Source organism: Myripristis murdjan, chromosome 9, assembly GCF_902150065.1.
Source record: "Myripristis murdjan chromosome 9, fMyrMur1.1, whole genome shotgun sequence".
Classification (NCBI taxonomy): domain Eukaryota; kingdom Metazoa; phylum Chordata; class Actinopteri; order Holocentriformes; family Holocentridae; genus Myripristis; species Myripristis murdjan.
Window position 1 is genome coordinate 17,992,269 of NC_043988.1, and position 26,362 is coordinate 18,018,630.

General features: G+C 41.5%; 1 protein-coding gene across 2 annotated transcripts in view; it reads right to left on the reverse strand.

Annotated features, from left to right (window-relative positions):
- Positions 1-3,941: 3,941 nt before the first annotated feature.
- wscd2 (WSC domain containing 2) overlaps positions 3,942-26,362 on the reverse strand; it is a 35,149-nt gene continuing 12,728 nt past the window's right edge. For both annotated transcript variants that reach the window (XM_030061081.1, XM_030061082.1), the window contains 8 exons: positions 17,198-18,122; positions 14,222-14,336; positions 12,690-12,874; positions 9,769-9,890; positions 9,492-9,666; positions 8,261-8,425; positions 7,959-8,159; positions 3,942-6,008 (listed from right to left, as the gene is read on the reverse strand). In XM_030061081.1, coding sequence (XP_029916941.1) covers positions 5,656-6,008; positions 7,959-8,159; positions 8,261-8,425; positions 9,492-9,666; positions 9,769-9,890; positions 12,690-12,874; positions 14,222-14,336; positions 17,198-17,588 — 1,707 coding nt within the window. In that variant the 5' untranslated portion in view covers positions 17,589-18,122 and the 3' untranslated portion in view covers positions 3,942-5,655. The remainder of the gene's footprint in view (positions 6,009-7,958; positions 8,160-8,260; positions 8,426-9,491; positions 9,667-9,768; positions 9,891-12,689; positions 12,875-14,221; positions 14,337-17,197; positions 18,123-26,362) is intronic.

A 26,362-nucleotide genomic window follows, 5' to 3' on the forward strand; every position in this document is an offset into this window, starting at 1 on the left:
GTCCATCATATTGGCCTAAGAGGAAAAGGGGGGGAAATAATGATAAAAATAAAATAAAACAAGAAAATAAATAAATAAATAAATAAAATAAACTGTCTGATTTGTAAAGCAAACATCTTAAATCAATCTCCTCATTAAGTGACACTTTCAAACAATGTATTGAATTGGCTTCACACTATAAATGAAAGAAGTCAAGATTACCACCACGTCTGGGGCAATTCACCTTCCCTGTGCCCTGAAAACGTAGACTGTAGATGGGGTGATTACACTCAAGAAAGTGTCCAATTACACAGGTAGTTCAGTACCACTGAACCAAAATGATAAGAACAAGGCCACGCAATAGGGAATGAGCTGATAATGGCAAACACAAAAAGGAAATGAGACAAAAACTGATTAACATTGGTATTTCCCTTTAATGAGAAAGCCGAAGCTGTGTATTATCCAAAAGGGATGTAATTCTATGGTTTTCCGTACTTGCATTACAATTATCAGTTTTGTTTTTGAGCAATGTGTGACTTTTCTTTGGGTATACGTTGTGCGGGATGTGTAGGGGTTGGATTTTATGGTTATATGTACCTTGTATGACTCACACACAAGACAGCCGCTGCGTACAGAATGAGGATTGGAACTGAACCACTAAAATGGATTTAGGAGGTAGAGAGATAGCTGGCACCCTTCACTGCACTACATACCTTAATCTGTTTTGGGCAGGTTTTCCTGTGTGAGGTTAGTGCCTCTCTCTAGCAGCACAGTGCAGAGTAACATCATGTTCCTGATGTTGTACACACCACAGACTAAACTGAGCAGTTTCATGGTTTTACTCTCAGGGAGTAAAATCCAAAATGAAGTGCAATGTATAATACTATTGACTGAAGTGCAAATATCACAAACCCAGCAGTTATAATAACTATAACTATACTATAATAAATTTTTTAGCAAAAACTGTAGAAATGGGCGTAACCTTATGTGGTTTTAGGTTGTAAGAGAGAACTGTGCTGCTGGTTCTGGTTTACAAACAGGTGATGCAGCTGGATAATTTTATATTTCAGTGCACTTCTAAGAACAGCATGTGCAATTCAGCTTGTGCAGTAGTTGTGCACTTATTTTGTTTTCCAGTCCTCATACATTTTTTTAATATCTCAGTGGTCTTAACCAGCCAAAGGATTGTTTTCAAATTACCTTTAGATGTGTGTATGCCCTTATGGATATCAGTATTTCCTAGCAACACATTAGTATTTAAACATCTGAATTATCAGCATACCTGGCAGGATTGCTGCAGTAGTTCCATTTGTATCACACTAAAAAATGCCTATGTTTTCATTTTACTGTTTTCAATTTTAATGTGTTTGTGAACTCTGAATCAAAATGATGGACACAAATGATCAACCCATCATCATTCATTACGGTGAACCAGCTGGTTAAATCCACTAAACTATGACACATGCCACTTTCCTCATGTGTCATAAACATAAAACAATTCAAAATTATTCTAGCCCTGGAGGTGTAAATGCTATAAAAAAAAAAAGGCCATGCTTACTATTTGCAATGTTGCTTAGCACTCTGTATAGTCACTTACTTCCTGCATCCATCCATTTACAAGCTGCCTATCCTTCAGTGTTGCCGTAGTAACAGAGCCAGCAGTCCAGCCAAGGTTTGTCTTTCCTCAAGAGCTTCCACCACCTCCTCCTGGGCTGTCCTGAGGCTTTCCCAGACCAGTCCTGGGACCCTGGTCGGACCCCCTCTCATCTCATCGCTTGAGGGACCTCAGCTGACTCGTCTGACTGCAGAGGAGCGGTCGCTCTGCTCTGAAATCCTCCCACATTGCTGAGCTTCTCATCCTATCAGCAAAGGTGAGGTCTGCAACCCACTGGAGAGACCTCATTTCTGCCACTTGTATCTGTGAGCCAAGTTTATGAACACAGGTGAGTTTTGTGACAAAGACTGTGTGGTAACTAGAGAGCTTCACCTTATAACTAAACCCTTTCTTCATACAGGCCAACACAGTGCATGCATTCCTGCAGCCACTACACTCATCTGCCGATCTCTCAGTCCCTCTTAACCGCACTTACAAATAAGATCCCAAGATACTTGAACTGCTCCACTTGGGACGGCTCCAAGGCCTTTTACAAATTTACAAAACACATGTAGGCTGGAGAGCAAAATCTCACGCTCCCTTGATTATCTGTGAGAAGGTGAGGGGCTGGTTCACAGTTCTGCTTCAGCAATCTGCCCTGAATCTGAGGTTCAGCCGCCAGTCTGAGTTGTTCCTCCAGTGATGGCCACATCCGTCTTTTCTAACACTTTACTCCAAGGCAGCTTAACTTGAAATCTACTGGGCTGAATACCAGTTAATTTGGCGAGCATTTTCATTGGCCCATGTAACTATGGGCCTTTCTTCTCGTGCCACCCTCTCCCACTGCTTGCATTCCCATCTGCCGATCCTGAGATACTGGCGCCAACATCTGTGCAACACCGAAGAGCGATGTCAGCCATTACAAACCAACAGTATTCACTGCCGTGTCTGTCAGGTCCAGGAGATCCTCAAGTTGCTTTTTTTAGACATCATAATTACATACATTATCTTAAAAGCATTATAATGAGTTACTAAATGTTTGCAGCTGAAAAAAAAAACATGTAGGTAATGAATGTTTTCTGTGTAGCCAGTTATCTGAAAAAGTACACATAAAATTGCAGGGCTTATTGTCACCATTGTTAGGGCACAGAGGAGGATGACATGAATGTCACAGTGCGATGGTTCGCTGGCACCGTCATCCCCACATTCAAATATTAATGTTGAACATACGAGAACACAGACAGTGGCTTTTTGTATAATACAAGCTGTTAACCATCCTTGTGACTGACAGCATTGGCTGTGATTAGCCTTGCAGTGTGAACTACAATGCTGCACACTGCATCCATCTCATTTACTGACATACAGAAAGGTCAAGTGCACTCACATGGAGTTAGGTGAGGGATTTGAGATTGCAGGTGTGTGTAGTGTGTAGTGTATGTATCTGATATATCTGGGAAGGATATTTCAGTGGGTAATTGTTCCACAAAATATGCTAGTTGTGCATACCTTTTTGTGTTTGTATTTCTCTCTCTCTCTCTCTCTCTCTCTCTCTCTCTCTCTCTCTCTCTCTCTCTCTCTCAGCTGTCAGAGGTCGTGTTTAAGGCTACAACTGGAGTGGGGTAAAGGTGTAATGTTTGGTCTGCACAGATTCAAGTTAAGGTTAGGACTGGGGGTCAGCTGTAAATACCCCAACAATTATGTTTTCTTGGTTTATTATAGCTAATAATATTTAAATTTTGTGGTGGCTTTTCTCAAAAATTGTGATACAATTTGCAAAGCGTTTGCTGTTGTTTTTAAGTAAAACTGTGTGAACTGGTAGAAATTGTATATGAAGGAATGATGGTACTTAAAAGGCAACAAAACTAACAAACTAACTACTAACTACTAACTCCCACTGCTAAAGAATTGTATATAATAATTTCTCTTAGTATACTGTATACTGTACACAGTAAGCACTCATTCTTTATTAATATTCTGGACAGAAAAAAAAACAACATATGCTAAAATTTACAACAAAGGAAAACACTGCTCTTGGATTCCAGGATTTATCAAAATGCCTTCAACTCAAAATCAGCTCATTAAGCATCAGGTCAAACCAATTTCATTAGAAAGATGTGTCATTTTATTTTAAAAGTGCCCAGTAAGACTTTGTGTTGTGCTAATATGTAAACTAAGGCTCAGGCTAAATTGAAATCATAATAATGCAGGTTAAATAAAAGAAACATGCCCTTATTTTCTTATACCGAAAGGAGTTTATACATACACATATGAAACTAAACAATAATATAGGTACGGGTTGAATTTGCATTGACTACCATAATCACAAATTCCCACAGGGTTTGTATTAATGACAGGACATCACGCAGCATCTTGTTGTGGTTACCTGTCTACTGGCTCCGGTTCTGCCTCTAGTTGCTGTGCACCATCTCTTTGACACTGCATGGGAATTGGTAAAAACTGTAGACCATAGTGCATTATTTTATTTACTTATTTATTGGGCCTCATCACATTACATTCATTCCATAGAAAATACATTCAAATGTGACACCCATATTCAGAAAGTGCCAGCTCGTTAATGAAAGCAAGAGTCACTGAGGGTCAAAGCATGTGTCAAAAATAGAAACCACTTCTCCCATGTGCGTCTTGCATTAGAAATATTTTTGATTTTCCTTTTTTTTTTTTTTTTTTGCACATTATAAAAATATACATATGTAGTATACAGAATATGGAAGTCCTTTTTAATCTTTCCTGGGTCTCAGCCACCAGTGTTGCTTTTTCTTCTTCTTTCTTTCTTTCTTTTTTTTTTTTTGAACATATGGCATACCACACTGAGGATGGCGTTATACAAAATCTGACTGAAATGCTTCATACTTTTGTGGATTGTTGAGACTGTTTTTTAAGCTATGGAGATAAAAAGTACCACTGGCTTAATTTTTTGTGTAGCTATTAGAATAAAACAATTATTAACAGAAACAACATAGTTTTCACATTCAGTAAAAGTAATTATCAAAAAAAATAAAATAAAATAAAATAAAAAACTAGAATGATCATTACTACTAAAGGTAACATCCAATCTATAACATACAGTAGAATATAATGAATACCTAATTCCTCTGTGATCTTTGGGGCAAGTGTTGCACAGTGAAATGCTTTTTTGGATTTCTGCAGTTAGTCCAGTGTTAGGAAAATAAAATGCACAACCAAATCAGTCAACATTTTCTCTGCAGAGATAAAATCGTCTTCTCTCTCTGAGTCTCCCCTCTTACAGTGCCATCAAGAGGGATTATTAATCTTCTTGAATATGAGGAGCTGTGAGAAGTTTGGAGTCCTTCATCTCTTCATCAGCTGATCATTTCTCATACATACTGTAAGTTCAATAACGTGTAGTCACTTGGAAAGAAACCGTATGTATGCCTCAACAGGTAAAGTTATAGCCTGCATATTGAATTTTCTATCTAGCAAAAGGCGGAACATGACATTTTGAACATTACATTTTCAATAAATCTTATTTCATGTATAAAAGAGTATAATTCTTTATATCTGTGATAGCAGCAGACCATTTCATGTTATAAATTTTTCATAAACATTATTTATATTCTGCATAAAATAAGCTCACATATCACCCATTACAGTGTTGTATAATATCTTTTAGATCAAGTGTTTTTCCACTAGCGAAAAAAATAACCCAGCACATAACTCAGCTGTTCCTCTGAATTAAGTGTCAGGTACTGTACCTTCTTAAGTTAAGGCATGTGCACATGCCTGTGTAGCACATGTGCATAGAGCAGGAAAAGAAGTGCTTCTCATTAGTATTCCCAGCCAAGGTTCAAAGGAGACCTCTCCAGTTACAACTGCCTCTCCTAAAACAATGTGTGGTGAGCCTACGCTTGTCTAAGTTGATGGAGAAAAAAAGAGAATAATAATGATGTATAGCTTCAACATGTGTGACATAATAAATAAGTCTCTGAAAAAAATATTAAAGTAATGACACTCTACAAAAAATTGAGCAGAGCCAAGAGACATAATAGTCAATAATAATTAAAAAGAGCCAAAAAAGAAGAAGAAAAAAGAAGTCACATGTATCATCTTGGCATATATTCCTCTGGGACCCCAAACATGTTCCTTTTCTTCAGAGCAGCGTCTACTGTCCTGATCAGCTCATCGATGTTAGCACGCATTTCTGGGGTGTAGGGGTCATATTCGAGCTTGCGTAGCCCTGACCGCTTGAAGTTGCCGTCCTTCTGGCCCTCGACACAGAGCAGACGGTCCTCAGAAACCTCCAGACCCAGAAACAAGACCATCCCCTTCAGCTGGGAGAACAGGTCCCTCTTCAGGTCCTCAAAGTGAACCACGTGGACGTTTTTCCCGTAACGCAGCCAGTCCAAGGTGTGGGACGCCCACCAAGGGGCATAGTTCTTCACAAACTCTGGCCACTCTGCGGGACAAAAGAAATCCCAGAAAGCAGAAGAATCAGGGGTGATATTCTGGTTGGAAAATAAAACTGGCACACACAGTAAACACATCGCTCTTGTCACTGAAGAAATAACTGAATTCAGTAAAATCTCAACAATAAAAACAAAATGCCCAAAAAAAGGACAAAACAATCACTGATGTCGTTTTGCGTCAAAGGTCTGACACAATTCATAGATTCTTAATTGTACATCACTTCTGAGACATGGTGATGGTAAAGTGTGGATTTTTCATCACTCAAACTGTAAAGTTGGCACCTTCTTTTGAAATTTCCTTTCCTTGCAACTTTTCTTTTGCTGATAATCCACTGGCCCATAAAAGCAGCGGTTGGCAATATGTGTGCTGCATTAGCATGTATCTTTCCTATTAGGAGGGGGAGTTGTTGAAGTTTCAGGCTTGCTGAGTTGGCAATGCTGTCTTAAAAACCAGTGAGATAGGCAGCTTTAGTGCCATGGAGAACAGAATATTATAAACTGAATCTGAAAGCTTGACCACTTTTAAAGGGGTTGCGGAGGAGCTGCATCTCTGAGCGGGGCTGTCACACTGTTCTCCTTGCTATTAGGCTTTGAAAAGAAACTGGAGTTGAGAAAAACAAAAATCCAAAATAACTGCAACTCTCTCCTCAGAGACCCTGTCTTGCTGGTGTTGCCGATTTGACTGAATGTCAAATGTAGCTGGGACACTTTTGTTCCTGCATTAGCAATGCTATGACTTATGAAACCAGGCCACACAATAATAAAGGGTTTAGACTTCAACTAAATCTGGCAGCTTATTCTGCAAAACAAAAGACAGACGAAGAATATGGCATGCCCTCTAAAATGGAGCCACTCTGAGAGGCATCGGTGACGTCATCCGTGCCCCACAGTGTCCCTCCACAAAGGTGAGTGCATCAAAATGGGGCCCCTTACACAACGTCATCAAACTAGAGCTCCTCTCCATATTAGAAGTGGCAGCTGTCAAAAAGCCTTCCTCTTCCTTATGTCATCGCATCGTCTCCACACCGACAAAAAGAATAAACAGTCATTGGAAATGGCAGACCAAATCTGCTGATGTTTTCACAAAGAGAGAGACAACTGCTGGGTCGGCATCTCTCCAGTCTCAGAAAAATCGATTTAACCACAAAGAAAGTCAGTGAGAAGATAAGGGGATGAGACAAGATCTGTTGCCATGGTGACCGAAACACACTTGGTTGGTTGGTGGATGAGGTGGGAAAGGGGGCTGTGCAGGAGAAATATGAAGATGTCTTGGCAACAGATACAAAATCTTGCCTTACTTTTAGACTCAGAGCCGCTTTTAATGAGAATCTTTTTTATCGACCAAGTAGGTAGACAAGGAATGAGAACTGGTCAATCAGTGCTGACACATCACAAAACAGTTACACAATACGGGGCTGACGCACAAGTGTGGGACAACATGTTAAAATCCATCACACAATGAATGGAAAAACGGATAAGGGAAGTATGTGACTACACTGTCTTAAGAACATAATTTCTTCAACCTACTGTCAGTGACATTTTCTCTGACATGCATGTGCAGTATCTGTAAAAATCCAAAATGTGTCCAAGTGCAAATACACCTAGTCAGAGAATTTCCTAGTAAGTATCCATTTTCTACATGTATATGCTGCTTTTTTTTAACTGACTGTGGCTGAAGAGGTTAACACAGGCCAGGAACTAATAAGCAGCAGAGCGGCTAGAGCTGTGGTTAGTAATTGTTTCATTTCTCAAAAATACAAACCAAGTTTCTGACCAAAATCATTCTAGAATAAGGTCAAAGCCACAATGCTTGAAAAAATCAATGACTAAAAGGCTCAGGGTCAGAGAGTCTCCAAATGAACAGCCATGTTAACGTAAAAGATTAAAAGCAACACGGTTTAACATAAAATAGCAGAAAGAAACCGCTTCCTGCAGCTCACCTTTTCCTCTCCAGTGGGCCTGGGAGGCAAATCCAATGTGGCCGCCATATTTGCGGTTAAATTCTGCCATGAGGGCCTTGTATGGATTACGAATCATGAGAATGCTGGAGTCGAAAGCTTCAATCTCCTTCTTGCCACTCTCATGTGTCTTTATGCAGATAGTCCTCCCACTCCGCCAGTGGTCTCGCTCCCCTTTAAATCCTACGGAATGAAAAAAATCCCACAACACATGCATAATTCATGAATCTGAACCGACTGGTGCATGTTTTTATGAGCCGTGTCAGTTCAGCGTTGAGGCCTACCTTTATTATACAGCGAGCCGTCAAAGTAGTAGCTGCCGGTGTAGAAGCCGGTGGCGAGCTCTATGAGGTGGCGAGCCCAGGTGTTGCCCGCTCCGGGGAAACTGGCCAGAGCCTGCAGCTGCTTGGAGCGTGTGGGCAGGAAGCGCCGGTCCATGCAGCGGTTATCTGAGGATCAACGCACAAAGGGCAGCAGGCTTCATTATTGATTTGTTGTACTTACATAATTACTGAAAAATGCCACACGGATCAATAAAAAACTCCATTGATCTAAAAGGGCACACTCTTTCAGATTTGAAGTGAATGGCAGGGGACTTAATATTAGTTGTGTTGCTCAACACACACAAAAAAAACCCTATTATTGGATCTGTGTATAGATATTTTATGAGTTGTGTTAGTCATTTCCTGCTTGGTGACAACAGATTTGTCATTGTTTAAGGAAGCAGGCAAAATGACACAGGACCTTTAGTGTGAGCGGCCTGTGGGTTTTGCTGTGTCGAAACATTGGAGGTTGGTTTTTAAGAAATCTTACATCAGAGGAGTGGGGGGGAATAATGCAACAGAAAAGGTTATATGTCATTACTGGCAGTGAGTCAGAAAGGAACTTCAACCAGAAAGACATCTGATACAAGATATCTGAAAATCTGTGTTGACTGTTGAGGTTTTTTTGGTGTGGTTTGTTTGACTGACAATTTCTCACATGTTTTAGTTTTGTTTACATAATGCATTTGATGGCCACTTACTGATCAGTTTAAAAAAAAAACAAAAAAAAAACAAAAAAAAACGCAACCTAGGTTAAAAGATTTAGGGTACAGGTTCCTGAGTTTTGAGCAAAAGAACGTCCACCTCAACCATCACACCAAGTCCAAAACCATGTGGACTTTTCACCGCATCACAATGTTAAAATCATTTCTTTCTCTCAGCTGCCTGTGTTTTTGCTGATTTAAAATATGCTGGTACACTGAAGGAACACTGCTTACCACAACCTATATGCAGAGGTGTGAAAAAAAACACCAGAGCAAGCATGTTGAGCAGTTTCACAAGAACAGGCCCTCAGTGAATTTTGACCTTCACACATTAGCTCACCACCACATTTACTTTAACAGCTGTGCATATGCAGTGTGTGGCTTGCACCTGCATTTCCTGACGTGCCTCCTCTACCGGCATGACCTGTTTGTTCAGCTCTGCCTGCGCTGACACCGCCTGACGACAGATGCGAGCAACCCAAACTTACCTTGAACCTGTGTCTGGTACACCACAAAGAACTCGTCACTCCCGCAGCTCTCGAACTCTTCCCCGTGGCAGCGGTGAAGGCACATTTCCTCATCCTCCGGCTCGTGAAGGGAGAATTGGGGTGTCGGGAACCCACAGTGACATCGATCTCCAGCCAGGACCGCCAGAGACTGCTCCTAAGGTACAGATAGAGGGCACAGCTAGGGTTAAGAGACTCATCCATATGCACGTACGCACTCGTGCTTGAACACAGACATCCGTAACCGCAACCATCTCACCTTCTCTGTGCACATGTCCACACACTTGTCCACAGACATGTTTTGGATGACTGCACTGATAGGAAGCGCCAAAGTGACATTGTCAGGCCTGTGGAAACAGCCCTTGAATATGGCACTCCCATCTGAAACAGAGAGAGCACAGCAGAAAGCGAGTGACCAACGGGAAAACACACTACAGTTTTATGGCTACTGGCCTCTATCCACTGACCCCTGATTAAGGGAGGGCCCACTGGGACTCTCCCCTGGTCTATTGAGGCCTTGACCTGGCAGTGGACTGAGCCAACAGCAGAGCTACTGGGGGGCTCACGTTCCTGCACTGGGTAGCCGACCTTTAGCAGCAGGTCCTTCCTCTGGACTGACACGGACCATAGATCACAGCATTAAAGAATATGAAATCCTCGCGTCTGCTAAACCTCACCGCAGCAGCAGGTCGTGTACTCACTGACTCACACCTCCACTCTGGGAGCTGCTACTCCATCTACAAAATAATATACCTTTTTTTGTGTGTTATTCCACTTAACCCTTTTTCTTTCTTTCTTTTTTTTTTTTGTCATTTTATGGTAATATATTTTACCTTTTTGGTAATTTGTGGCGTTGTTAAGGTAAGGTAACTTTCCTTTTTTATTTCACATCTACATTTAGTTTTACTTTTGAAGTCACTTTGTGCTTATTAAAGACTTCAAGTGAATTTCTTAAAGTTTCAAAGGGTTAATCTAATCATTTTCTGCTTGTACCTATATTGCACATGAGAGATTCTCAACCTGGGGTCTGAGGACCATCAGGGGTCCTTGAGGGGGAGTTCCTATAAAAATGGGAAATATTTTAATTGCACTATTATTTCATTGACTAGAAGTTAGACCCATGAGAGGATGTGTAAGAACGACTATTCAGTTCACAAGTTTCACACTCTTCACTGTTAATCTGCCAATTTACAGTAAAGTCAGTTAAGGAAAAACTAAATTGTATCAGATGAAGATCCCTGAGACTAAACCTTATCAAATACGGGTCCACAGCCTGATGTGTATCAATTTGGGGGTCAATTTGTCACCAAATCACTGAGAGCCACTGCTGGACATTATGATATAATTACATAACTGTTACTAAGCTGGCCCAGGCATCAGCTGGATACATTTATTACACTGTAGTTTCACATCTACAGATCATATGGGAAGGGGAAAAACAGCCCAAACATCTTAGTAGGGCACATTTGTCTTGCAGATTCCCGTTCTAACCATGCGTTTTTAGATCAACGGTGAAAAAAAAAATCCACTCTAAAAACATCCATTCTAAATTTATGTTAGCCTGTCAAGCTATTAGCCATGCTGACTGTTACATATCTGGGTGCCTCTATTGTCAACAGACTGTGAAATGGCAAGCATTAATAACTTACACAGGAAGGAATATAGCACACTCAGAGCTTTTCACAATGACAGATAACCATGATGAAGACAGGCTGCCTGCTGGTGAATATAATGGATATCTGAGCGTGGGGTAACCTATTCCTTCCTATGTAAGCGGTTGCTGTCAACACCAGCACCTCGCCAAGACTGAAGTGTGCATTTATTCATGCCTATACTGAAAGCATTATTAACTTTTCAGCGCTAACATGAATTAAGATAAGGCTGCATTGCTTAGAAGTTAGCTCTACCCAGCAAGGAACCATCTTAGTATTTCATGTTTCCCATTTTTTTTCTCCGGATTTTTAATGCTCTATATCCATTTTTCTTTTACATCACATTTTCAGCACCTTTGTCTTTCATATACAGCAGTTCTTTTGTAAATGGCTAATTGGTGCTCCCTTAAGTAACACACATGCAGCGTCCAACCCATATATGCGCACGCAAGGACTTGAGCAGCAAGGCAAGATCCACTGATGTAAATACCCAGCTGAATGAAATCACAGTATGATGGCAGAAGACCAAACATTGTCTTTCGGCTTTGCTAACAGATGAGGCATCAAAGGATAGGACAAAGGACACAGAGGTGCGCTGGTATCTCCTCTGTACCTTCCACAGCAGACAGCGGTATCAAAGCCATACCGTTTTACTGGCAACTCTTGTGTAGATCATATGACGATAATGGTTTATAAGCAGCAAACCACCACCCAGCCACCTCGGCACATCCTACACTGCATTTCCTCTTTGTTGTACTCAGCACATCTCACATGACAGAGATGAGGGTCAGAGGTGAACGTGCAAACATTAGGAGCTGTGCTCAGCAGTCCAAAAGATGAAAAAAGGGGTAAAAGCAGAAATGAAAACAACAACTAACCAATTTTGCTCCATGCAGCTCTAAAGTAAACAAACAGCACAAGCTGGACTAAGGAATTGTTGTTGCATTGTTGTGGGGCTTTGTAGCGATTTGAGAAGAATTTAAATAGAAAAGAATATGCAGTGAAACATCAAACCAGTCTCACATTATCACATTACTTTTCTGTGTAGTGAATGGTGGAAGGGTGAGCCATGGGAAGAGGGAGAATGTGTTGAAGACGTGCAAAGCCCTCTCCCCAGTGGCCTCGGCTTGTAGCAACTTTGGTGTATCTATTTCACTTCAAAGAGAGGAACAGACAGTATCTTACTCCCAGTCCTTACAAATCACTTCCACACATACAGTTGGTCTCAAAACTTTGGGAGCATGAAATTGCAGTCTATTCCAACACTTGTATTAATCAGCCCTTCTTTTCTACCTTGATTTCAGTTTTCCAGAGGTGGTGGAGAACACTCAGAGTGCAGACCATGGCTGGCTGGGCGAGGCAGCACAGCTCTCAAGAGGAGGGAGCAAACACAACTGAGGTGGCATGCTCCCAACTGCGGAATTAATCCAAAGTGAAAAATATTTTCCTTCAAAAGGCTCAGGCTCATTACACTTCCGGTACCGTGTTCTTTCATGCTTGTTGTGTGGAGGCAGAGTGATCAACTCACAGCGGCGCGCTGACTCCTGGCTCAGCTCCAGCCTATACACGGACAGCCGGTTGGCTCCTCCGCACAGGTTGCTCTTCTCGCCCTTACACTCCATGTTGCATTCGCTCTCTGAAGCGTTGGGGGACTGGATCTTGTGGCCACAGTAGCACTCTGCCCCAAATTCCAGGCCCGCATACAGGTAACCTCTGCACAGAACGAGATGGAGGAAATTAACATTAGCATAATCAGTAAAAGAAGACAAGTGGCTCTTGAGTTTCACATTGCAATTATGAGCCAGGTAAATCTGAACCTTCATCATGTTTCTGAACAGACCTGCCCTTGTCCCTAAAGTATATCCCACCCACAGCAACAAAGAAAATGATTCAGTTAAGAGGGGGTCTGGCTATATGCCTGCTTACATGATGTCTTCCACCCTGCCCCTGTTTAAGATGGAGATAATGCATGTACAAAACCATTCCTGCTGCTCCACAGACAAAGTCCAGTAGTGCAAGTGATTCAGAGCCAGCCACAGATTGGATGACCAGTGATCAACAACACCCTTATGAGAAATACCATTGTCTTACTGGGTGTGTAACAGAAGATACTGGTGTGACGAAGAGACCGCATCTTCAAAAGTTACACTGGAATAAATTGGATTTCTTGCTGGTGTTTGAAAATGAGAGAATTTATATACGCTCTGAGGGTCTGAGGCAAAGCCAATTATGAATCCATGCAGTATACTCGAAAACTGCATCCATCAAACAAGGCCTCTGCTTTCTAATGGACAGCCTGCTGTCGCCTCATGACGGATTTGACTCCCAAGAGGCCGTTCCGATGCAATTAGATGGCTAACACACCCCTCACACAGGACAAATCCCCCGGGCTGTCAATCAAGCCCGAACCCCTCCGTACCATGTGCTGTTCCCTCTCATTTGTTTGTCTGTTTTTATCAAGCCACTGCTCTAGGAGGGGAGTGGGCAGGCTAAGCCGAGCAAGCGGAGGAAGCAGCTGAAAACAAGCACCTCTCCCCCTCTTTCCGTTCTTCCCCATCTCCTCCTCTGTGTGAATCAGTGATGGGTGTAATGGAATGCATTCGACAGAGCTGTCTGCGAAGCTCTGCAGGGGAGGAAAAAAAGGAGTGAGAGAGAGATGGTAAGGTAGCAGAGACAGGAAGACATGATGTGAGGAAACAAGAGACAAATGGAGGAGAGAAGCAGGCAGAGAGAGCTCTCAGAGGGAGAATAATGTATGTTGCTGTAAGTGCTTTGACAATTTTGAGGACTGGGGCAGAGTCAACAGTTTTTCATGTGTGATCCCCACAGAAAACAGTATGAGCCTTTGAGCCTTTGAACCTTTGATCATAGCTGCAACGAGGTCATTTGCTTTCCATGTCAGTTTCTGAAAACACGCTTCATTTTAATTCTCAGCACAACAGTAAACAATAAATGGAGAGGCAGAGGTATAGCCAAGACTCATAGATACGTGTATTTGTGTGTGTGTGTGTGTGTGTGTGTGTGTGTGTGTGTGTGTGTGTGTGTGTGTTACAGACGTACCTTTCTGCACAGTTGTCCTGGCAACGGAAAACAGTCATTTTTTTGTAGTCAAAAAAGGACACTCCCCTCAGAGCTCTTTTCTGTATGTCATCAATGTAGCAGCCAATGTACTTTGCTGGAAAGGACAAAAAATAAAAATCAGGTTAGACATGAAAGGAAAGATGAGAAAGACACTGTATACTCTCAAACTGGAATACATATACACAAACATGCAAAATAGCTACATCCCAATGAAATATGTGCATTTATTGTAAGAATTTGCTACACTGACTTGGAAATATTGTCAAAATAATTTCTGTAAGAGCCAGATGACCTTCAGTTGACCAAAAAGCAAGTGTGTACTTGACAACAATATCTTTTCACGAAAGACCTTGCAGGGTGAGTAAGAGTCCAGTGTGAGAAGTCCAAACTGGGGCAGAATCTTTATTTATTTATAAAGATACACACTCCCTTCTAGTGGCCTGTTACTGTAATGGCAGTCATCTCCCTGCATTTTTCAGATGTGGGTGGGGGTTGGGATGGTGAAGAGGTAATGTCCCTCAGCAGGGTTGCAGCAATCCTTTCACCCATTCTTCGTACTCATTAAAACACTCCAATTTTCAGTGAGGATACACAGGCTGTGCTGCATCATAGACAAACAAACCTCTCACCATCTGTGCTCTGCCATGACTCCTTTGAACCTCTGTTAATAGCTAAATGGGGGGAAGCACATAGTCCTGGCCCACTGCATTACTTTAATTATAATAGTCTAAAGGCCTGGGTTTGAGCAGCATGTGGCGTGCTGGTGTGCTGCGCAGTAATCTTCCTTGCTAACCACCGTTCAGCTGAAAAATAATCTGCTTTATGACAGATTATTATTTTATGACAAAAGCAAAGGTTAATTTAAATACAGCTGCAATTCAACAGAGTTTTGACTACCAAGTATATGCCGTGAAACAGTAAAAGCAAAAAAATGAGCTTAAGGACACAAAATTTCGGTGTAGCATTTTAGGATGCAACAGCAGATGAAACAGAAGATTCAAAGCAAATGCAACCAACATAGGATAATCTGTTTGCATAATGCATGGGCATTGCTTCACCACAATAGATTCACTTGGGGTAGAGCTTGGTGATCAGTCATTTGCATTAAGCTGTGCTATAGTGAAAGTGAACACAACCCCTAACACCGACCCCCTTCTTGAATCAAAAACAAAAAGTAATCTATATCCCCGATGCTTCTGTAGTCCCTCCACATTTATTCACAGTAATTGGCAACGTGCGCATGTGCTGTGGGTGGGAAACAGCCTCTTAACCTGAACTTGACAAGGTCGTGAAGATGGTTAAGGCTGCTGCAGAGGACTGGTGGATGAAGGAAAAAGCACAAATACTTTGAAGCTCCTAATTACCCTATCATCACAGTCAACCGTGGTCCTGTGGGGTTACTATTTCAGAAAGAGGAGGAGAGGAGAGGAAGGGAGAGAGGAGAGTTCAGACGGAGAGTGAGGGGCCTCCACTTGATCAGATAACCCAAAGCTTGAATATACAGTGTAAACATGTTTGTTTTTCTGTCCCTGTATTGGGACAGATGAGCTTAATACTGTGTGAGCTTGAGAAACACTGTTCTGTAATCTATTTATCCATTGCTATGGGTACCAGATTTTTAAAATTATTCTTACAAATTACTCTTTTTTGCAGTACATTTGGTTATTCATTTTAACCCAATACTTACTAACCCATACTAACCCATTTTATGCCCCTCAGGTTTACACAGGCTGAAGCCTATCGTAGTGAAAGGCAGGGGAATGCCCTGGAGCAGACAGACAACACTCATGCTCACATACAAACTTTTGAGAAATTTAAAGCATCCAATCTGCCATTTATCTACCACTGACTTGCATGTTTTTGCAGTCGCTGTGAACCACAGGAAACGAATGTAACCTCAGTGAGAAAGTGCAAATTCGCATTGTGGTGTTTCAAGGCGTATGGCAGTTTCCACTGTTAAACAATAATCTCCGCAATATCTGTGTCGAGATGTTATAGGTCAGTGAGAAGTAATACCCAAACAGCATATGAGAGTTTGTACTGTGTCGCTCTCCTGGCTCCAGCAGCTACTCCACAGTGAATCAACCACAAATGATCCCATCACTTCACATCACTTCTTTTACTGAGAGATTTTTTGAACATGTCACATTTGGGATCATTAGGAAAGTGGTGCTGCCTAAGATTTAAAAAAAAAAAATTAAAAATATATATATTATTGAAAAAAAACATTATGTGGCAATCCTTCAAATATGTGAACAGATTTGCCCTTGTAGGCAGATGCCTTCAGTGGTCAAACTAGTGTTTTCAAAAGGTCTGATAGAAAGGCAAGTGGTGGTGTTTTATGTGTACATTTTATGTGTACACCTTTTCAGAGGATAACATTTTAGAGAGGATCAATGACTACTAATATCAACAATAATGATGGAAATGCTGATCTCATATAGTCATTTAAATGTCATGATTCTGTATCGGCTATGGTAGAACATTTTTTGTTAAATGTTGTATTTTTGCATACTGCTGCAGCTCAAGGACACTGGATGAGGATGTTTTGAATCCTTGAAGGTCTCTCTAAGAGAAAATACAAGAGACTCATTCAATCCTTTCTCATTTTCACAATAATTTCCTGCCCTGGAGGGAAAGAGGCAATGGCTCAAGTACCTTTGTGACTATACAGTACATTATATATCAGTCTGTAATAGCTTTCATTTCATAAGTATTGCATAGCATTAATAATGGAGTTACTAATAATGTGTTCAAACCAGTGTTATAGCTAATCAACTATCGACACTAGATTTCACAGACTGTGTCATGTTTTCGTTTTATGATGCTGGGTTGAGTTCTGAAGCTCTTCTGGTGCTCCTGGAAGACTGCCAAAATGAAAATAATACCACTGCAATAGTACAGTAATGCATCCAGCCTTGGTTGGCAGAGTGCCAGAAGTAAGGCGTAACCCACCTCTTCCATCGTCCATGTCTTTGGCATTACGTCCTTTGAGCGCACGGTTCCAGTTGCTGGTGTAGTCCCCACCCCTGCGACCTGAGTCCTGGCCCCCATGTCCAGTCTTTTTCATCCACGGCGGACCGTACCTCCGGCCAGGTCTGCGTGTCTCCTTAAATACCCTCCCCATAATGCCAAGCCCTCGACCGTCTGAGGATGATGTCCGGCTCCCCATCTCTGAAGCCACCAGGGGGTCTCTCCCCCCTCTGGCTCCCGAGGAGCTGTCCCCGACAAAGCCAGAGTGAAGGAACACCAGGCTGCCGGCAGTCAAATAGAGGAGGATGAGGGAGAAGAAGCGGACCGGTTTCCTACGGAAATAGCGCTGTATCTTCAGCAGAGGCCTGGCCATGCTGGCTTCCCCTGCCGCTCGATCACACTCTCCCAGAGATGAAAACTCATAAAGCAGGAGAAACAATGCCAGCTCCCCCTGCTCCCATTCAGAAGTCCCACAGAGGGCCGATTAAAATGGAAGGAGAGTCAGCAAAAACGTCTTAATCCAGTTCTATATGAAGGTCACCTAAACAATAAGGTAAAATCTTTCCTCATGTATGCCTCCTGAGCCTCATGAGGCACAAGTCTTACACTGGTGTGTTGTGCGTGGGGATCGTCTCCACCTGAGTCTCTCTACGGTCCCTCTGACATTCCAGCCCTGAGAGCTAGTGGCGGGGCCATGGCATGAAAGGTGAGTGGCTCAGAGTGAAAGATGATCACTGAACGCCGCTTTCACTCCAGATATCAGCCTACAGACATGCCAAACCAGCGTCAAAGTGGCACTTTCTCCCACACTGGTGCAGAAGGAAGGTTTTATTCAGTGGCTGAGCAGAGCCTTTTTGTGAGAAGCCATTCACCGGGATGATCTGGGGGGGAGGGTGTGACTCACCACCTGCAATAAAGACAAAAAAAGAAAAAAAAAATAAGTGCACACCTGTGTAAGCCTTACTGTGGGGGGTAAAGGACAAAGAACATCAGCAGAGCAAAAAGGCATGAACCCAATGAAACACCTGCATGGCAAGGTACCTAAAATTTACTGCTAGGTTTTCAGTGGCAGAGTCAATCCCAGCATCACAATTAAAGAGATATACAGTAGATTAAGCATTCACACCATATGGCTGGTTGGCATGTGTTACTTTTGTATGCTCTGATGTCTAGCCATTCAGAGTTTGGCAAGGTTTATCATGATGCTGCTGTTGTACTGCATTGCACTTTTTTGTCAACACCGAGTGGAATTGCCCTCGTTCCTCTGTTTCTGGATGTCTAGGTACAAGCATACATACATTTATACAACCTCCCCAAACACATACATGAGAAGCACAACAGAAATGCACTAAAGGCAAGAAACAGAGGTAAACAAAATCAAATAAATAACAGGAATAAATGTATTTAAGTATATGAGAAGCCTGGCACTTTGAAGTTGTTACCTTGCCACTAAAAAGCGCCAGAGTCTTTACTCCAGCATGCTCCGAGCTCTACAAGCTTCATTATCTTTGATAAATTAGGTTAAACCAGAAGGGAAAGGGGAACAAGAGAAACAAAAGCATTAAGCTTAACCCTTAGGCATTTTCATTGATGTTTTTTTAGAGGCAACATGTGTAAGAATTGAAGAAAATGAAAACCATTATTCAAGATGATCCAAGCTGATGATAATTTGTATGAAAGCAAAGCAGGAGAGGAGCAAGCATGCTGAGTTAAGTTTCCCTTGATAAATAAAGGCAACAAAAAGTTGCTTGCGTAAGAGCGTTAATTTATTTTTTCATCAATGCTGTCTGATGTCTCTATCCAACCATTAAATCATGAAAGTATGATGGACTGACTTTGATTTACAATAAAATACTATGCCTGCATAATTCTACTCATTATTTTTATCTCCACCATTTGGCAGCCTGGAGGGGATCATGGGTGCAGTTGTGTGTCTCCCCATGCGTGAGTGTATGTGTCTGCAACATTTTTTGTGCACAGTTATGACTGTATGATCAAGGACCTCTTGTGGTTGTGGTGATGTTTTGAAAAACCTGCTCTATACCACAACTGAGTGCTAACTCCTCAGCACCAGACAAAGGGAGACACGCAGGAAGTGCCTTCATATCTCCCCTGTATCTCCCCTTCTCCAGTGCTTGGACTTATGCAAAAAAGTCTCCCTGCCAGGAGAAGGGAAAATACAGAGGCGCTGTCTGCACATCTCCCTTCCTTTGGTGCTCGGACTTAAATGAAAATACAGCTGAGGAGTTAGCATTCAGCTGCTGTATAAAACAGGTTTTTCAAAGGTTTTGAATCACTGCAACCACAAGAAGTCCTTGATCATACAATCATAACTGTGCACAAAAAATACTAGGCTGATTTGAGATTAGCTGCGGACAGATGCACACACACACAAACACACACGCAGATAATGCTGACATTTTACCTCACTGGTCATTTGGAATTGTTCCTATCCATATTTGCATGCCAAGGTAAGACAACACGCCTGGCGGACATCTGCGCTCTACTGAAAGCACTCCTCTAGTTCACACTGCATTTAGTTGGGAGGGCTGGATCCCCACTTCCTAAGATTTCTTTCAAAGGAGTCGCTGTTCAAGGATACAGACAAACCTGAGCGCAAACAATTGGAAGGTGTAATGCAACACTCTTGTCGGGGTCGTGGAACTTTTCGGAACATTTCTGGGGACACACACCCTTGTGGCTTTCTGTCTGCCCCAGGACAAGTCTAAAAAAAAAAATACTTGAAACCTGAAACCCCACTGGCATCGCGGACCCCCCTGCACTCTGCTGGTAATCGGGGAAGAGTCTGGGACTCTCAAGGAGAAATGGATCATAATTCTGTTCATCTGCATCAACCACTGTGTCTCTGCAGAAGAACATCCGCGATCTTGACCGACTTCTGATAACTTTGACCGCTCTGTTTGGCTCAGTGACTTCTAAAAATCTACTAGTGATGTATTTTTTGCTGGGGTTTCCTGTTCTATGGCTGCGTTAATGTTATTTGCTCAACCTACAATAACACCTCTCAGCCGGCGTCAAACTGAGTTCACAAATGAGAAATGTTCTCACTGATGAATAAAGAGTGTTGAAACTGGTGATGGTGAAAGGGAATGAAGTAAATTGCAGTGACACACTCCGTTCACACTCCAGACCCATAAGCTTCAGTAAACCAAGATCAGCACAGCAGAGCCTCATTTGCTCAGATCCCTTCAAAATGACTCATAATGAGTAAAAAACACGATGACACAAAAGTAGCTTCGACTAATTGTGTCCTATTGGAAAGTTGTTGCCGACATGTAAGCATTTCAGAACATGTTATGCATCAATCGTTTTACTTTGAATTTTTTCTGAATTTTTTTTTTTTTTTTTTTTTTTTGCGCCTGGAGCTTCAATGCATTTAAATGGACTTTCATTCCAATGAACAATCTCTGTTCCAGGGGGACCCAGATAAATGCAGTTCTACAATACAATACTGTGTGGCCTCAGCTCCACAGCTGTATAAACAATATAGGAAAGTGACTCCTACTGGTGATCGACACTGTAACTACGACTATTTTTCACTCGTGACAGTATTTTGCTCTCCGATGGGGGAGAAATGGGATGAAATAGCTCACTCAAACAAGCTGGTCATTGTTTAAACCTCAGTAATTTGTTTCCCTCAAAGGAAGGTGATGCTATCTCCCTCACAGCTCCCTATGTGTGCTGGAAAGCCTAAATGAAAAAGAAAACTGCTGGTGTCAGCAAGCACTGTAGTCCAATCCGAGCCCAGCCTGAAAATGTCCCATGATTCCACAGTGCTATGGTCTTATATACTGGTTATATAGTGGGAGAAAAGACTGCTGGTTTGTTTTGCACAGAGGACAGTAACCAGGCTTATGGAAGTGAAGAATTTGAAAAAAATCACACACATACACAACATGTACACACACACACACACACACACACACACACACACACACACACACACACACACACACACACACACACGCACACACACACGCACACACACACAGAAGTTAATTATTGGTATTATTTATATCCACCCAATTACGAAAATGAAAATGAACTCTTGTCATGACTAATTTGAAGGTGCAAATGACAATTACAGGAGTGTGAATGGGCTTGACTGGATTCAATAATGAGGTGAAGACTGGTCTTGTATGGATTCTTCATAAAAGGCTTAGGGTTACGCAAAAAGCAAGAGTCAGTGCTTAGGTACCAAGTAAATGCTAGAAATGTGAAAATGATACAAATATTTATGCTTTCAGTATCCATAGAGACAATACAACTTGAGTTGTTTTTGTGATGTAACTTTAGCCGCTATGTTAATGTCTCTGCATGGAAATATGGGTAACATGACTGGGAAGGGTAAAGTGGTCTGCTAGTAATCAGAGGGTTTGATCCCCTGGCTCTTCCTGATGGCAAGTCAAAATGTCAATGAGCAAGAAACTGAGCCCCTAAATGTAGTTCACTTACTAAATTTTAAATGCTAAAATGCTTCAGGTTGCAGTGATGATTAAGAGGACTGTGAATCAAAATGAGTGCGCATAATTATACCTTTTGTATTTGTGATTATAGCAGGACATGTCATATAATTCCTCCAATTTGAAATTAGTATTTTGTTGGGTTGCTCTGTTTTCTACGTGAAGGCTACAGGCCAATGTTGCACATGTAACTAGGTGATTTAATTATAATGTTGCTTAAATATGTGAAACAAATGAGCTTTTTGTTTACTTGTTAATTTTTATTCAGAGTTTTTTAAATAAAGGAGGGTGTGCTGAAGGGGTTTTCTGTTTTTTTTTTTTTTTTTGCTGTGGTATTAAATCGGATATTGGAAACAGCCAAAGATGGGATATTGTGACATCCCTAATGTCTGGTTTCTCTTTACCCAACAAATGTGATGTCACGCACAATAGTGCTGAGCAAGAAGTGTGAGCTGCAACATTTTCAGACAGTAAAGAGGCAGAGATGGAGAGGAATCATGAAAGACAAGGGATGGGAGGTGCCGTAGGAGTCTGATAGCCAAATCATGGCCATCACTCAAATGGAGCAGACATGAACTCACTGACTGACCATTAATTCACAATCATATTAAATGAGCCAGCAAATATTTAATCAGAGCGGATTTGGGGGAGGAAACGTCACAGTTAATCTTTGCCAGGCAGGCAGACAGCCAGCTCAGCTTGTGCTGTAGGCAAATGGCTCTGCAGGTCACTCCATAAATAAACTTCATATCTGTCCTGGGAGTCATTGACCAGGAAGAGGGCTGAGCAGGGCAGCGGTCAACTCTGCGACACCTCTCTCAGCAAACGGGTTCAGCAACACCGACCACTATAGCTGCCTGTCCCGCACGCCTGCTCTCATGCTGACAAGAGACACCAAAAGTGCAATTTCCCACAGTAATACAGCTTAGAGGTTGTAGCAGTGTGAGTATGTATTTTAATTTCAGATGGTTACAGATTGCAATAGTGTAACAAAGAGGGATGCATTGGCGAATAAGAAATGGTTAAACATGGGGCCTTAACACAGCACAGGAAGTAACTAGCTACGTGTACCCTAGTTACTCCAACTGAATTGTGTACTTTGTATGTTTAACCGTCAGTAAATTGATTTCAAATATATATTTGCTGAAATACTGTACTTGGCTACATTTTAAACTGCATCGATTACAAAACACAGTTTTTGTCACATGTCCATAGGCAACAGAAACAAGACCATCATAAACTGGTTCTTGGTGGAGCCAGTTCCCATGAACAGGGAGCAGTAACCTAATGTTACTTGGTTTGTGCACTTTATTTTGGAATTTCACCAGTTAAAAATAACATGAAACAGTTTTAGTTTTACTTCAGTTTCCATTTCACTTCCACTTAAATAAAACTTCCACAGTGTAACAGTACTTCTACTTGACCAGTGTGTCTTTCTGTAACACTGCCACTATGGCAAACCCGATACAGGCTGTGAGGTAAAAGAGGGGGGCTCTATTGGTCATGTGGAGGGATAATCGATCCCTGTTTCTGTTTTTTGAAAATATTTGCCCTCCACAAATGTCAACAACATAACAGCACTGAAGAGGTGGGAGAGAGTTTGATATTACCCCATGGCCAGAGTACATAAAATATGTAGTTTGGCTTGACTTCGGCACATGTATTCAATTTCCATTGCTTTGTGTTCAGATTGCCAAAAAGACCTCATTTTACTTCATACATCTTGGGAAACTGGGTGAAGTATTCAATCTGCTAGACCTCCAAATCCCCTGTGCAAAACACACCATCTGAATTATATTAACTGTAAGTGATATCCTCCCATGGTTTAAAGTGGGCTTTGCTCTCTTTGTTTTCACAATGGGACAGTGGGATACAGCCGTGCTAACAGTAAAACAGCCGTCTGGTGAGAGGACAGTGTGGGGCTAGTGAGGTTTTGTTTTCTGTGCACAGGAAAGCCAGCGCTGATAGCAGTCATTAACAGTTGGCTGCTGGAGAGCAGAAACACACATTGCTATGGCACTCGGTCACTATCAGCAAAGCCAAGAACAAGAGGGTATCAGGTGCACTGACGCCAGCAGGCAGTGGGAGAGGAAACTGTTCATGAGTCTTCACCTTGCTCTCTCACTCATTCTCTTTCTGTCTCTGCGGCGTTCATACTCAGTGAAATTAAGTTACACACTATAACCATATCCATGATGCGTGTCCACTTCCTCAGATGAGGGCGGCAGCAGAGGGGTTAAAGGTGTAGCTGCAGCGTCCTGTCTGACAGCGCTGACCCTCCCCTCACCCTGAGGCCCGTCTTTCCGCTCTCCTGGTGTGTTTGGCCTGCCAGTACGCATTAGCTGTGTTTGTCAAATCAAATCAAACTAAAGATCACATTCCTCCCCCAGTGATAACACGGGCCATGCTTACATTCAAGTTTACAGCAGGGTTTTTCATGTACCACGCCATCTGTCAAACAAATTTGCCTTGTCTTTCAAAGGCATCTCGAAGTTTTACTCCGAAAAGAGAGCCGCATTGGTACCAGACTGACATTTTTGGCATGGGAAGACAATTCATTAGTGTGGTATTTTTGTAGATACGGTCTGTATTAGGTGAAGCGAAAAGCCATAAAATGTACAACAATGAAATGTCAAATGTAAAATCTAATGTAGGCGTAACATTTACAGAATGCATTAGAATAATTTTATAATCTAGCACAATACTACAGTTGAGATGTAAACATGAGAAGATCATACAGAGCTACATCTTTGCTGCTCTGCAGAACAGTTTTAAACAGCTCACTCGGTGCAGATGGCACCTCTTAGGAGTGCATGACCCCTGAAAACTGGTGTGTGACCATGTGGTCCATCCAATAACAACAGGATCACAGTGCCAAAGTGCTTTTCTTTGCTGTGTCTGGCAAAGGTAACCACAGCCTGTGTGCTACAGTTTTGGCTTCTCATCTCCATGCCAGCCATTTTAATTAGACCTGTGTGAGTGCAGGCATCAGTGATTGGCTCGGCGCCCGTAACAATTAGTTTCTGGTGGTCACTCAATGGCTTTGGAAACATGTCAGCAAAGATGTTTGTGAGAATCTCTGGACAGCGACTGACCATATGAAGCTTGAAAAGCAATTTTCAAACTTCTAGCACAGCCATTTTTTTAAGTGTTCTGTATTGTACTTTCTCTACAAACCAACATGATTACAGTAAATCATTTGGTATTGGCAACATCCAACAGACTGTGGGGTAAGTCATTTAATTCCATGTAAATACTTAAAAGAAGTTAACTCAGTGCAGTAGTAAAATGTGTATGTATGTAATTCCTATACTTCCAGGAACTCGAAAGATTCTTAAAACAAAATGCTGAATGGAGGCCATGAAAACATGTACACAATAATGAAGCTAAGGAGGTCTTACTTTGAAAACTCCCATAAAAAAATACAGTGTATTAACTGGCTGGTAATATAGACTGGTGATAAAACCAATCATAAGGTTCTGTACCACCTCAGCTTCAGTCATGTAATTTCTTTCTAGTCAAATTTTCCAAAAAAACAGAAAGCTGCAATGTGTTTATGATACAACTTCTTGATATGTGTGACAACTAATCTATTCCTAGAAATGATTTTGTTTTTCTGGAATCAGCCTTTGACCAGACAAGAGGCTTCTGAAATGTGAAATGAGCAGCTCTTCTCACTGCAGACTAGAAAACAATACTGCAATGCTACACTAAAGCATTATTTCAACTGCCTCATGAGTGCCAATCCATAATCCAAACAGAAAACAAAAGATACCCCCGCTGCCATTTGCAAAAACAAAGCATGCAGACAAATCTCTCCACAACTGCACGACACAAAAGTCAGTACCAAAACTGACACTTACTACATGAGATTTCAATGTATTATAAGACTATAGACGTTTGGCTGATGATGTTTACTCATAACTGAGCAAAAAAAGCCAATATTTTGAATTAAAGTGGAATATGAATTAAAATATATTTTTCCATCTATAATTAGACTATTCATTCATATGAATATAATCCATAAAAGAATATAGTGCATAACTATACGGCCTATATCATGGATACAGTTCATTTCTATTTCAAAATATATAAGCTCTGCAAGAAAATAAATGATACTGAAATTACAGACATTTCAAAATTATTTTATGTTGCCATGTACATGGTGACATTTTTTTCAAAAACTCTGACATCAACCAAAAAAAAAAAAAAAAAAAAAAAAAAAAAAAAAAACTAGAGAGAAATTAAAACTCATGAGCTTCAACCAGACTGGTGCAGGTTACCTCACTGGAGCTGTTGTGCTAAGCTCTAACGTACATGTACTTCAGATACACATTAAATATTGTGTAAATAAGACAGCTTTGGAGGTTTATTTTTTCACTCTGATAGAGCTAGGCTAACGACTCCCATAGACTTCAAGCCTTTATGCTAAGCTAACACAAAATGCTACCCATAGGAACTGAACCACTGGACGTACAGAGGTGCAAATGGTATCGAACATCTTGTCTCATTCTGGGTAAGTAAAAGAGCATTTTGCCCAAAATGTTGGAGTATTCCTTTAACGTTGGACTATATTCCTTAGATTTTGGGGGCAGTAATAAAGTTCATGAATAGACACGTGTTACTTCAGCCTGTTCTTGATTGTGTGCTACATCAGTGTTGT